This window comes from Pipra filicauda, unplaced genomic scaffold (genome assembly GCF_003945595.2).
Source record: "Pipra filicauda isolate LSUMZ 115617 unplaced genomic scaffold, ASM394559v2 scaffold121_size3267253_pilon, whole genome shotgun sequence".
NCBI lineage: Eukaryota > Metazoa > Chordata > Aves > Passeriformes > Pipridae > Pipra > Pipra filicauda.
The window spans coordinates 1,863,809-1,877,669 of NW_024103674.1; the positions used below are offsets into that span (position 1 = coordinate 1,863,809).

Sequence of the window (13,861 nt, forward strand, 5' to 3'; positions counted from 1 at the left end):
GAGCAGCACCCCCATTTCCCCCCAGCAGCAAGGGAATGGGCTGAGCTGGGATGCAGCCAGGAGCAGGCAGCAGAGCCCCTGCTGCAGGGTTACCAGGTCAAATCCAGCGTTGTAAGTGGGAATGGAAACCTGCAAACAGTAATTGATACTCCACAGACATCAGAGATGGGCATCTGTTAACAGACCTCCCATTCTCTGGAGACAGGGCCCGTCCATGGTCCCAGCAGAGACTAGCAGAGAGTTATCCCACAGCCCTGGGAGCCAGAAAGGGGCAACACAGAGATCTGGACCTGCTCAGGGAATTGGAGGCAGTGGAGAAATATGGAGATTTTCTCCTATACTCTCACTGCAGGAACATCCAGGCACTCAGACAGATGCTGCTCTGTCAAGCATGCAGACTGGGTAAAGGCTGGGCAGCACAAACCCAAATCAGCACCAAACCCAGCTCCTCAGGCTCCATCCTGTGCACCAAGGAGGGCACTAACCTGGTGAGCTGGAGGCTGGGCACTGATGGGGCACATGGGAGAGAGCTGGGCCGAGGGGGTGAGATGTGGGACCTGAAGGGCAGCCCAGCCTCACTGAGGGCTCAGCAGAGCCTCACAACTGAGTGGATTTGCAAGGAGCCTGGATTAGAATAGGATGCTGTGAGCAGGATGGCTCCTAGAGAGAGTCACTCACAGGGACCAGAGCAACATGTGGCTCTCTGTGGGTTTTCTGTTCCAGGTCTGCAAAATTTGAGCTGACAGGCAGCAAGAAGGGGCATATTCTGCACAGATGACTAGTTAAAATTTTAAAAGGGTGAGAATAAACTATCAGCTCTGGGATCATGGAGTGCTTCCCAGAGAGCAAAGGCTCACAGGTGCAGAGCAGGCACAGAGCACCCAAAACACGGGGAATCAGTGGTTGGGCAAAGCTGACACCAAATACTTGGGGCAGCCAAAGTTAAAGAGAGCTCCAGGAGCTCACGGTGCATCACCAGTGGTCTTTGGGGCACATGGACCCCGTGGACTGCAAGGTTCAGGAATGGCCCCTCAGCAACACATCCCAGCTTTTCCCAGAGCAGTGCAAGGCTCATCCTTGCATCACCCAGTGGAATCAACTCCCCATGCTGGACATCACCCCAGACCCACCACAGTCCCACACACTTGACCATCCCTGTCCAACTGCTGCACTGCTGCTTTGTAACCACTGATTTATTCATTCAGTAAGTGGCTTGCAGATCATTAATGTCATTTCTCCAACCTCCTGCCTAGAGAATATCACCCAAGCAGCATCCTCACGTCCTCAGTATGTGGCCAGCACAGAGCACCCCTTTGGAGGCCATCCAGCCCCAAGTCAAAAGACCCTTGGAAGTGAAGAGCTTGCAGATCCCAGGGCAGATTCATCCAGTGACTCATTACTGTTGACTGCTGGAAATATGTCACTTATTTCCTGCCTGAACTGTCCCAGCTTCAGTTCATCTCCCACTAGAGCAGAAGGTCTCAACCTTCTCAGCCTGCAGGTCTCAGCCTGCTCCCAGGAGCTGATGGACATCTCCTGAGGGGTCTGCAAACCAGGAGACACACAGGCATGGAGAGCTGTAGCTCACCTGGCAGGGTCTGAACTCCACAGGGGAGGGATGTGCCAGGGGAAGGCTGCCAATGAAGAGGAGCTCAGAGGCATTGTGCTATCTCTCCTTCTCTTCCAGCACAGGGGCATTTTTCCTCCTAGGAAGGGCACATCCATCACCAGAACTAATTTCTGCAGGAGAGCTGGTCTCCACCCATACACCACAACTTCAGGAGCAGGGGAAGGTTGCAAGGCCATTTGCAAACTGTTTCCTTCCTCAAAGCAGCTGGTTTTCAACCAGGGCAAGTCTCAGCTGATGGGAGGATCTCCCTGGACCCCCTTTCCTTGTTTCTGACCCCACAGCCCGACACTTCTGCATGACTTTCCGACTGATGAAAAGTTGAAGTTTGCCCCTACAATGTTTTAATGAGAACAATTTTGTATTGTCATCAGCCTCGGCTGCCACAGCAGCGAAACAAAACAGAGCTCACATTTTCCAGCTCGCAAGGACACCAGCCTGGTTACCCCCATCCAGAATGAAACACAGACATCTCGTGGTTACAGCATCCTCCTCTCCCGTTATCCTCGCGCTGAGCCCTTCTCCCTCTGGTGGTAACGGGAAGGTCTGGAGACCCTCTGAGCCCTGCTGACACCACCTACAACCCGCAGAAACACAGGTACCCGTGACAGCAGCGTGTCACCTCCTAGGAGCCGAGCCCCTCCTGCCCTTTGGGGTGATGCTCCTGTCCCGGGGGGTGTGATGCTCACCCCAAACTCCACAGTCCACCTGGAAGGAGCATCTCCTCCCTGCAGCAGATATTTTGCTTGCTGCTGCTTCTTTCCAGCCCCCACAGGAAAGCAAACTAAGGCAGTAGAGAAGCTTCGAGAAGCTGGATGGTAGCTGTCCATGGGGGGTATAAGGTTTTAAAACAATTTGGGAAGGAAGGAGGAAGCAAAGGTTCCCTTTGTAGCAGGTTGTTACAAAGCCAAGTAAGAGTCATCACATGCAAGGAGGAATAATTGTATGGAGAAGCACAGCATTGCATCCATATACCACAACTTCAGAAGCAGGGGAAAGTTGAAAGGACATTTGCAAACTGTTTTCTTCCTCAAAGCAGTCGTTTTTCAGCCAAGTGAGTCCCAAAGGACAAGTCTGAGCTCCCTGTACTAGGCATCACATCTACCCCTGCTTTGGAGAGGCTGATGGGCGCTGGAGCAGATACGAGCCGGCCCCTCAACCCGTTCGCCAAGGAATGGCACCCTCCCTCCCTCCCTCCATCCCAAACACCTCCAGGCCGGCACTCAGCTCCCTGGTCAGCCACGCCCCGAGCTGGGGGCTCGCTGGGTGCGGGTCCCCGGGGCCGAGGGTCCCCCGCAGGGTGCCCGCAGCCACACGATGGTGCTGCAGCCCCGCGTAGGGAGCGCAGCGCAGCCCGCGGGACCCGCCGGTGAACCCCCATCACATTGTTCTGCTCTGCTCCAACCACCCCACCGGGCCAGGGACCCCCTGTCCCGCTCCCTTTCCCTGCCTGGGGCTCGCACCCACGCCGCAAGCACAGGGTGTCTCACAGCCCAGCCCCAGAGCCGGGTTGGAAAAAACCCCGTGGAGAGTTTTCCTTGTGCCAACTTCATCCTAGTGTGACGAGCAGGGAAGCATCGTTATGTTTTCCAGGGGACTCACCCCTGGGATGTCAATGCCTGTGGAGTTGGCTCCTCTCACTCTCTCTACAAGTCGCAGGAATCCCAGTTCCTTAAGAGGAATGAGAGGATTTGAGTGGCAAACCCCACAGCATGAGATGGAAGGGCCCCACGCCTGCTAGAGGGAATGGGAGATTTTGGGAGGGCAGAGAAGGCAGAGTGACCTGTGTCACAGGAGAGCTGCCCAAGGAGGAATTTTGGTCCAGATGCCGCCAGGGGAAGGCTTGGAGAGGAGAGACTCGGGAAGTGCTGTGGTCAGGTAAGGAAGGGGCAAGTCCAGTGCTCAGGGTTAGGGGGACCTTGGGACTGAACCAGCTGGAATTGTGTGAGGGAAAGTGGCTTGTGCTGGGTCTCTGCTCGCTTTTCCCCCACCTCCAGACACCCTGGGCTCAACAGGGCAGAGGGAAGACACAGCCATGTGGATCATACTTACACATATAACCAGACTGTGAAGTGGTTGGAAAGGTCTTGAAGATCATCTAGTCCCAACTCCCCCTGCCATGGGTAGAGTCACTTCCCACTAGACCAGGTTGCTCAAGGCCTTATCCAACCAGGCTTTGAACACTGCCATGGTTGGGGCATCCACAACCTGTCTGGGCAGCCTGTTCCAGTGTCTCATCACCCTCATGGTAAAAAAATTTCTTCCTACTATAGTATCTAACTAAATTTCCCTCTTTCAATTTGTACCCACTTACGCACCAAACTCTGTTGTTCTGCAGTCCCAGGTGGGTTTCAGTGTTGCCATTTCCTGTTTGAGCCAAGTGTGAAAAACAAGTTGGCACATAAAATGCACGCACCAAAACCCACAGACTGGGTAGATGCAGCCCCTGTCCCTGCTCTCCTGGAGCTGTGGCAGACCCTGGGCACATCCTTCACCCACGCTGATGCTGGAGCAGGAATCCAGTAGCTCTGAGCTTTAGATATTATTTGGAAAAAGGCAGGGGATGCTTTAGTTCATCACTTGCAGGGAACACCACTGGCAGTGTCCAGGGGAAAAACAGCAGCTCTGATCACCCTGTCCTGGGAGAGCCCTGATGGGGATGGGGCTGGTGCTGCCCAGGCAGCCGAACCCGGCTCCATCCTGCCTCCCACAAACCTCCACTGTGCTTCAAAATAAGCACAATGCTTGGGCCTCTCTGAAGTTTGCCTTGTGGGCTTTTGATGTTTGTTTTTTTGGAGCTAGGAGAGTTCACATTCCCAAGCTTTTCCCTGCAGCCAGTACAGCAGGGTTTATTTTTTTTTTAATAAAAAAGAAGAAAGCCGAGCTGTGCATGTAACCTCAACTTCCCTGAGCAGAGCATCAGCCTCAGGCACTGAACAGGCAGCCTAGAAGAGGCTGAAGGAGCTGGGTGAGGGTTCTGCAGCCTCATTTCTTACTTCCCATGCCAAAATCTCAGTCCCAGCCACATCTCCAACCACAGCAACATGTACTGGAGAGAGTCCATTTTATAAAGCTGCTGCCTTTCTTACTTGACATCTAAAAGCATGAGGGGAAAAAAAAAACAATAAAGTGGAGCCATTTTATCCAGCTACAACAGACATAGGACAGCACCTCCCAAACACCAACAACTTAAGAAAATAGGGGAAAACCAGGGAAATGAGGCATTGGCTTCCCAGCAACCTACTGCCAAAAAAAAGGGGACTGCTGAGCTTGGAAACTACAGGCAGTTCCTTTGCAAGTCATAAGCACAGAAATGAGAGCAACCACATCTTACCTGAACTTCTCAAGCTCTCCAGGATTTTTAGGTGAACAACCAAGCTTTGCAACAACCTGCTACTCAGGGAAGGAAAACTGAGCAGGGCTACTGCTGAATTTAAAGGATCAGCACAAATAATGCACACCTGGAAAAGGGATTCCTCTGCAGGGGAGGTGAGTCCAGAGGAAAGGGATGTCTCTTTAGGAGTCCCAGGGTACTCCAGGCTCTGCAGTGGGGTCTAGCAAAGGGCTTTACAGCTGGGGATCCATCCTGCTGGGGTTGGACCCAGCTGCTGCCCAGCTGCATCTGCTGCTCCCAAAGGAAGGATGTATCTGAGCACAATGATTTGTTTTTATTGGGAATATTTGCTTCCTGCCACCAGGATGCATGTGCAGCAGCAGAGAAATGTACAGGGGTTCGAGACCTTGTGCACCATGTGAGGCAGAAAAGGCTTGTTAAGCAGGGTCTGTGTTACCCAGACATCTGCTGAGGCTGAGAGGGAGAGGTGGACAAGAGTAAAAACTGCTGAACCTGCCCACCTTCCTAATGTGGTGGGAGAGCAGAGCATTCCACTCCAAACCTCACCACACAGCTTGGCCTCTGTGCTGGGGTCAGGAATTACCAGGACAGAAGCTGCTACCTGAGCTGTGCAAGGGCTGAGCATCAGTCTGAGCAGGTGTGTCACCAGTGCTCTGTGAGGCCTCAGCAAGAGCATCTCTCAGGACAGCAGAGTTAAGGGAGCAGCCTTAATGAGCAGGGCAGGTGGAAGGGGACTTTATTTTCTGCTTATTCTGGTTTCCCCTGTGGTCTTAGTAAGGCTTTGTGTTGCCCTCAGAGGGGGGAGAGGCACTGAAGACCAGAGGTTTCCTCCTGCCTTGTCCTCCACAGGGATGCTCCATTGTTGCAGTCCCTGGCACCTGGGGACAGAGGAGCTCAGGAGGGTTTGTCACCCTGGTCTCAGTCTCTCCTCTCCAACACAACACTTTCAGGTGACACTGCAGAGAAGTGATACACTCTTCAAAGCCACTTTGCTCGCTTCCAGAGCTTTCTGCAAACCCCAGCTGGTCCAGGCTGCACACGGTGTGGCAGCACTGGACAGCAGGAAACAGCTGAAAGAAAACACCCCCAAAGCGGCCACAGCACATTCCCCAAACAGCAGCGGCCATTCTGCAGCCAGAGAAAGGCTACAAACAGAGGGGGAGAAAGTCAGTCTGCTGCCCTTGAGAGCATAGTCAGGCATTAGTGGCATGTGGACACAGATACCACCCTCAGGAGAAAGCTCTGTCTGCAAACTCCCTGTTTTGTGTGAGCATTTTAGTCTTTCCAGAAGTCCCAGAGATTTGTGTCCGGTTCTCTGCGGGGTAAGTGGTTCCTGCTGGCTGTTCCAGGCACGATGCTCTGCATCTTACTGGGATGAGACTGAGATGGAAAAGCCACGGGTGCTGCTGGCAGGGAGCTGCTGAAGGCTGGCTGAGGGACAGGTAGGATCCTGCCTGCAGTGAGGCTCCTGGCAGGGAGCTGTGTCCCTTGGCATGAGACAAGGTGGCTCTGGGAGCACTGAACACTCCGATGTCTTCACAACATCACCTCAGAGGTTTTGACTTCCATGTTACTCTGTCTGGCAGGCACCTGCCTCCTGTTCTCCTTGTGGGAGAGGGAACCTAAGGGAACTCCGTCCCCACAGACCCACATGGCTGGGCAAGAGGAGGGTGGCTGTTTTATAACCCCCTCTTCTACCTCTGCTGACCAAAAGACTGTGAGACCCTCATGATTTTCCCTTCCTGATTCACGGGATATTTGTGACCAAGGGGAAAAGGCACATCTTCACCTTCCCAGTTCTGAACATAGTTGAGTCAGAAAACCTCCTTTTCTTCAATGAACCCCCTCCTTGAGGGGTAGTTCATGTGCTTTCCCCCTCCTGCTCTCAGCAGGAGCGAGAGAAACCTGACTCTGCATTCCCTTCCTGCTCCACAGGGAGACATGTCCCTTCTCTCCGGCGACTTCCCTGCCGAATTTCAAGAGCACAGGGAGTTTACCAAGGCTGCAGGTGACCTCCTTGGCAACCTACCACGTGCCCACACACAAACACACACACACACACACACACACACACGCACACACACACACACACACATGTTCACACTCACACAGCACCCCGTCCCGCCAGGGAACCATCGGAGTGCAGGATGAGGGGGTTCGGATGGTCGGTCTCTCCGGGTGTTACCAGTACGGGGTGGTGGCGAGGAGGATCTGCAGGGCCATAGAGAAGCAGGGCAGCTGTGCCACGCTGTAGGCCACGGAGCGCGCGGGCGCCTTCAGCCGCAGCAGGTAGGCGATGGTGTGCACGACGCGCCCCACGCAGAAGATGAGGAAGTGGATCCTGGCCACTGCAGGACTGGGGTCCAGCATGGAGTAGATGGCTCCGAGGAAGAGGAAGGGAAAGATGTTCTCCATGTCATTGCGGTGGGCCCTGAGAAGGGAGATAAGGTTGTTCCATCCCACCAGAATTCCCTGCTGTCTCCCTTCCCTTCTAGCCATCCCTGGGTGCTGCTGGCAGCCTCCTCTGGCAGATGGGGCAGACACAGCCCCCAAAAGACTTAGTTCCCCCTTGCACACAGAGGCAGGATTTCACACCCTTGGGATGCTGAGCTCCCGAAGCTTGCTCTCCGTGACTGGGATGCCTTTGCCCTGACAGATGACAGCTCCAGGGTTGGAGCTTTCAAACAAACAAAGCAAAACAAAGACCCTGCAAAGCTGCAAAAAGCTCGAGGCTGGTGCGGTGCCAGCACGGCACGGCCCCAGATGTGGCCACGTTACACAGTAAAAGGCAGTTTCCAGACCACAGCTTCCCCAGAGGAGAATCTCACAGGATGGGAGTGTCTGTGGCTTCGCCACTCCCTAAAAATGCATCCAGAGGCGATCAGGGAGGAGCACCCCAGGCACCCCCATGCTGTGCCAGCAACACCTGGAGGGTGGAGGGATCACGTGGTGACACGTGGCACTGATGGGCCCAAACCCTTTGCTCCAGCTGAACGTGCTCCTGGGTGTCACAGCATCAGCTGCCACCACAGTGGATCCAATCATGCAACCAGTGTAGGTTGAGTCCCTCCTCCCCCAGGCACCATCCTTTGAAGGAGGGAAGTCAGTTCCCAAAGCAACAGGCTGTCCATCACCTCTGCCTCTCCCTTCCACAGCACAGAGTCCCATCCTCATGCTTCCATGGGTGGACTGTCAGGTCATGCTCTGGTTGGTGAGGATGGATGTGGGCTGGAGAGTGACTCAGGCATGAGGTCACTCATTAGGTTTTTTCTGTTATCTCTGAAGGTTTGAGAGGCAGAGATGAAACCTTGATAAGAGCTGACACTGCTTCCCCATTCTTGTGCATGTTTGAATGTTCACAAAGCCAAGAGAAAATTTCAAGTTATTTCTTTGCCAAGACAAAGGCCAGGATACCTGTGCTGCTGTTCTGCACAAGATGAGAAGTTCTCCTACCTGCTCTTTCCACCTGCATAGGAACCAGTCCCTATCTTAAGGGCCACATCCTCAAGCAAGGGGTGGGGTGCATGAACATGGCAAGGAAGCTGCTGGAAACCCTAATTCAGCTGCTCTGTGGGTGCAATTTTGGGACAGCATGGAGGAATTGGCCTAGGAAAGACACTAAAATGAGTCCTGTGTGGTAGCAGTGATGTCAGGAGGACTTGGTGGGGATGAACTGATCAGAGCCTGGACACAGAGATGTATCCTTGTCAAAGCTGGGAGGGAGAAGGGGAGCTGCCGTGGCTCTTCTCCCCTCTTGATACCATCTGGGATGGTCTCTTTTTTTTCCAGGGAAACACCTTGGGTTTAATCTGTCTTTTCCAGGGCTGTGAACAGACCAGCAAGGACTGACTCTGAGTGCTTTAGCTGCCCCAAGTCAGATCCCAGACTTCCCCAGGTCTTTGCTGCAGCTCCAGTTATTTATTTTTATGGAAGTTTGTTTATTGTGAATAATCAGAAGAGGATTATGATTATTATTTCTGCTATTATTTTCTTTTTGCTAGGAAGGAAACAGCTCATTTGTCCTCCTCCTCCCTCTGGCAGCCCAGTGATTAGGTAGCACTGGATGTTTTCAGCTCATTTGCCATCCTACTCCCTCTAGCAGCCCAGGATTAGGTGGCACTGGATGTTTTCTAAAGCAAATGCTGGAAGCCGTGGGAGATGAGTGATGAGGGCCCCACCCACAGCAGAGAGCTGGCAGCTGAGGGCTCAGTGACAGGAGGGCACAGCTCCAGCCCCTTTCCTGCACATCACCCAGCATTCAGGGCACCTCCTTTGGTAAGGGGGACAGCAAATCAAGCCCAGGGCTGAATAACCCCATGTTTTACCTCTGAGGAACTGTGAGCCCCACAGAAGAGGGGGAAGATTCAGAGCTTGCCCATTAGGGAGGCATAAGTTATAGCAACCCTGTTCAGCCTCTTCCCAAATCCCTCAAAAGGGCAGCTGGATACAACACTGGAACCAGTCACACAGTTCCCTGTCCAAGCTGTGCAGGGATCTGGGGGATTCAGGGTCCTGTCGGAGCAGGACAGAAAGAGACTTTGGGTGTGGGTATGGGATGAGACCTCAGGAGCTTGTGGGACTTTGAGCATCTAGGAAAGAGTTTGTGTCCAGAGTCAGCTGTTGGACCCAAACCCGGATCCTTCCACATGTCCTTGCTCCAGCGCACACCCCGCTGCCATTAAAGATTAAACTGCTCCAGTGGCTGGGTCCCACAGCCCAGCTCGAGGCATTCAAACCACTTAGGCAATTACTTAATTAATGAGCCCTTTAGCTTCCCACTGCTCCTTTGCCAGCAGCTGCCAGGGATCCATCCCCCTGTGGAGCAGAGGGAATGCCAGCACCGCCGGGTTCTCACCTGCGGCACCGCTCCACGTCGGGGTCCTCGCGGCAGAACTGCAGCCCCCCGTTGCGCAGCGCGTCCTCCGGGTTTGCAAACGCCTGCAAGACAGTCCCCAGATCCTCACGATGCTTTCAGGAGCCTCAGAGGTAGAAGTCTGGCCCCCAAGACCCGTGGGGATTTCCTCCTGCTCCAGTTTTTCACCACCCTTCACAAGCACGAGGGCAACTGCGCTTCCATGTTTAACCCCTGTCCTGGGGGTTAAACTCTGCACCTCCCCAGGGGTTTTCCTTATCCTCCAAAAAACCCAGTGCTGCCTGCTGATCAGGTACCAAACCTCATCCCAGTCCACTTCTTCCCATGAAACCCATTTGAAGGAGACTGTGCCAACCAGCAAGTGAGATCACTGCTGGCACAGAGCTTGCAGACACACTGTGGCATCTGAAAGATAACAGGACTGACAGATTAGGAAATACTCCCTGGCTGGCTTTTTGGCAGTGGTACCGTGTGATTTTCCCATGGGGAAATGGGATCCTACACTAATAAAGTTACGAATAAAGATGATTTATATGAGCTCCTCACCTATGCTCAGAAGCTGTCCCTCAGGGACCTGGTTACATGTGACAGCTTCATTTTGCAGCCTGGAAAGGGCCCTGGTGCTTTCTTTAATCATGTTACAAGCCTGGATGGTCCCAGGGCTGGAGCATCATTTAAAATCACAAGGGGAGGAGCCACATCAGTTACAATCATGTCACAGCACAGGGTTATCGCTTCGTATTTTTTCTGAGAGCAGAAATCTCTCCCTCCCGCTCCACTGACGGAATTGGAAACCCCTCAAATACTTTAAAACAGATTTTATAAACAAATGAGTTTTGCCAGGAATTCAATTTGGGTTGTGGGTGATAAAAGTCCAGTTAACCCCAAATCCAGACAGCAGCTGGAACTCCAGGTCCTCCCTGTATTTTTTCCCTGTGTCCAAGAACGATTTCCTCTAGCTATTGTTTTTATTCCCCATGACTTTCTGATCTCCTGGAGCATTCCCATAGCCAGTCAGCCTCCAAAAGCTCAAAAGCTTTCTGTTACATTCCAAGAAAAAAAGACCATTTCCATGATTTCTTCTCAAACCTTTTTTTCCCCTCTCCTATTCTTCCAGGCATGGCAAATTAACTGTAAACAGTCTCTTTCTAGAAGCATCTCACCTGCTTGCCATTTTAGATTTGTTTATTGTTTAGATCAGGTTTCAAAAATTATAAACATCAAGCTACAGATGGTAGAAACAAACAAAAAGGACTAAAGAGAAGTGAGATATTTATCTGCTGCAGCTATGAAACTTGTTTTCCTTTCAACTTAAGTCAAAGAAACTCGGTTTGCTTCAGGAAAACTTTGTCGACCTTTACAGGAATAAAAGAAGAAAGAAAAACCACAGAAGCCCAAGGAAAAAGCCAGAAAGGGAGACGAAGGAAAAGGAAACTGGATCTTACCTTCTTTCTGAGTCTCACTTGTCCCGTAATGATGGCAACGACATACATTTTTAAGATCAAAATTGTGCTGTAGAACGTAAATGACAGAAACACTTCGTTTTCCATCATTTTGGGGGAAGGTGCCGCTCGGTCGCCTCAACACTCGGATCCTGTGGAGATCTTGGGAGAGGGGGCAGGAACAGCTGCGTTTAAACACGACACAAATCTCCTCATTTCTCCGGCCAAAGCCCACAGCCCCTGTACCCCCCCGCCAGGCTGATGGGGCGCAGCTGCCGCTCAGCAAAGCCCAGCCAGCCCACGGAACAGGCTCCCCCTGCCCCGCACACCCCGACATCACCAGCTCCGGGGGGATGAGATGCCCCGAGCCGGGATACAGCCACCTCGACCCTGTGGGCCACAGCCAGGCTCAGCCCGGCCACAGCTTGAGCCCCTGCCTCCCTAAAACAGCCCACCACGACCCCCTGTGCCACCTCCCGTGCGTGCCCAGAGGGACAGAGCTGCACGGAGCATCCCTCGCCCAGCCAGGCAATGCTCACCCACAGACAGGAGCTGATCTGCTCTCGAAGGAGGAGTTAGGAAGAAGGCAGGCACCTACCTCAGCCACATCCAGCCCTGTGCTCCTGCGCTCAGTCCGTCCCCTATCCCACAGCCCACCCCTCCACTCCCAGTACGTCCCAGTCCCGCCCAGTCCCGTGGCAGAGGCTCCCAGCCCTCCCCTACACATCCACCTGCCGAGGGATGGACAGCGGACAGAGCTGTCCCTTGGCCCACCAGCGCCCACCCCCCGGGAGCCTGGGCTGTCCCTGCACCCCCGGCTGGGAGGGGAGCCCGGGAATGACCAGCCTGGACCCCAACCGGGCAGGTCCTGGACTGCAAAGCCCGAAAAACTGCAGCAGAAGCAAAGAACAGCCTGCCTAGCCCCAAGGCAGCTCGTCCTGGTTTCTCCGAGAGGATGAATCAAGGCAGTCAGGTGTAATTCTGTCCCTGGTTTAGAAAACGCCACACGAATTTGGAGCTGCCTTTTCCTCAGCCACCAAACACTGTGGATGAAAGAGTAGGATCTGAGCCTCTGGCAGGCAGCTTGGATGGTCTTCCAGCCTTTAACTCCTTCTTCCCCAGCCCTGGCCCCAGTGCTGGCAGCAGCAAACCTCAGTGAGCTGGCAGTGTGGGGGCTGACAGGAGATGTCCATTTTTATTAGTGTGGAAGGGCTGGATTTTTTGTTTATTTCCTTTACACAGGGAAAAAAAAATAAAAAAAAAAAGAAAAATATTTCAGGAAAATGGAGACTTTCAGATATTGAGTGAAAAAAGAATGCTTTGAGGATGCAAGCAGTTTTATAATGAATTGACATGTTGGAATAAAAAAATTTGTTTCAAGCCACAAAAGAAAAAGCCTCAAGAAACAATGAACCGAGTAAGGTTTGTCATTTACAAAATCATGTATCAGAGCATCAGTGCCTCTAGGACTGGTTTCGTTCTTCAAGGCTTTTTAACTTCTTAACTGCCATGGAGCAAAACTAAATCCTGTCCTTTCCAAGAGGGTCCAGAGTATCCCAAGAGGAACACTGCACTAAGCCCAGGACCTGGCCCGTTGCTACAGCCCCTGGACAGGTTTGTCCCCAGCAACAGGATGCTGGAAGCATAAAGCAATGAAGAAAATGCAAAGCTCAGTGTCCAGTGGGGCCCGTGTGGTGCAAGTGCAGCAACCAGATGGAGATGCTGTGGTTTTGTGTTGCCATGGCATCGGGGGTGGGGGTGGGGAACGTGGACCAAGGAGGAGGCTGCATGGCCTCCTTCTTCTACCTGTTACCCAGAAATGTTTTGACAAACCAAAACCTCCTACCAAGAAATATTCTGCACAATGTGCCCACAAAGAACGGGAAGTTTGACCGCAGTCCCACTTGCGGCACTTTGCACCATAGTGGTTAATAAGGTGCAAAAAGCACCCCAGTTTTGTATCTAACTGGGGGAAGAGAATTCAACGTGAAATTGCAGGGACAGATCGACAGGTTTATCCTTCTCATCCTCCCCAGAACAGCTGCCTTTTGGTAAGCCTTGCATCCTCAGCTATGCTGAGTGTTGACCTGGGAAATTCAGCTTGTGGTTGCAATGGTATTGTTAGTGCTCTACAGAGCTACTGGGCAGATAATCACCAGCAATCTGAAAGAACCACACACGTTGCATTCAATAAATTGTGCTATTCCTGAACCCGACTGGCCCTTTTGAACGTGACCAGACCTACAGTTCACCTACTATAGTCCATGAAACATAGTCGGGGCCTTATGGTTACGTTTTTGCAACACTGCACAGAGCCTTTGAAAACCCCAAACACTTGGTTTCAAGGGAGAGGTACTTGCAGCTGGTCACCACCACCCCGGCGTCAGGGCGGCTGCAGAACAAGCCCTGGCACAGCCCTGCGTGGAGCTCCTCAGCCTGGCAATGTGTGCCTGCCTCCAACAGGCTGCTTCCCTGGGGGTGGGAATGGGGACACCAGGACATGCAGCAGCCATGTGGACTCAGCCACTGCAGTAAGAGCTGGGGTGTTCACCACCAAACTACAT

At 52.8% G+C, this 13,861-nt stretch overlaps 1 protein-coding gene across 1 annotated transcript; it reads right to left on the reverse strand.

Moving 5' to 3' along the window:
• Positions 1 to 5,274: 5,274 nt before the first annotated feature.
• PTGES (prostaglandin E synthase) lies at positions 5,275 to 11,782 on the reverse strand. The gene is made up of 5 exons (XM_039388014.1): positions 11,771 to 11,782; positions 11,301 to 11,459; positions 9,838 to 9,920; positions 7,168 to 7,413; positions 5,275 to 6,948 (listed from the first exon to the last, which is right to left on the reverse strand). The coding sequence occupies exons 2-5, from the start codon at positions 11,406 to 11,408 to the stop codon at positions 6,816 to 6,818; spliced, it is 570 nt and encodes a 189-aa protein (XP_039243948.1). The 5' UTR covers positions 11,409 to 11,459; positions 11,771 to 11,782; the 3' UTR covers positions 5,275 to 6,815.
• Positions 11,783 to 13,861: the final 2,079 nt, after the last annotated feature.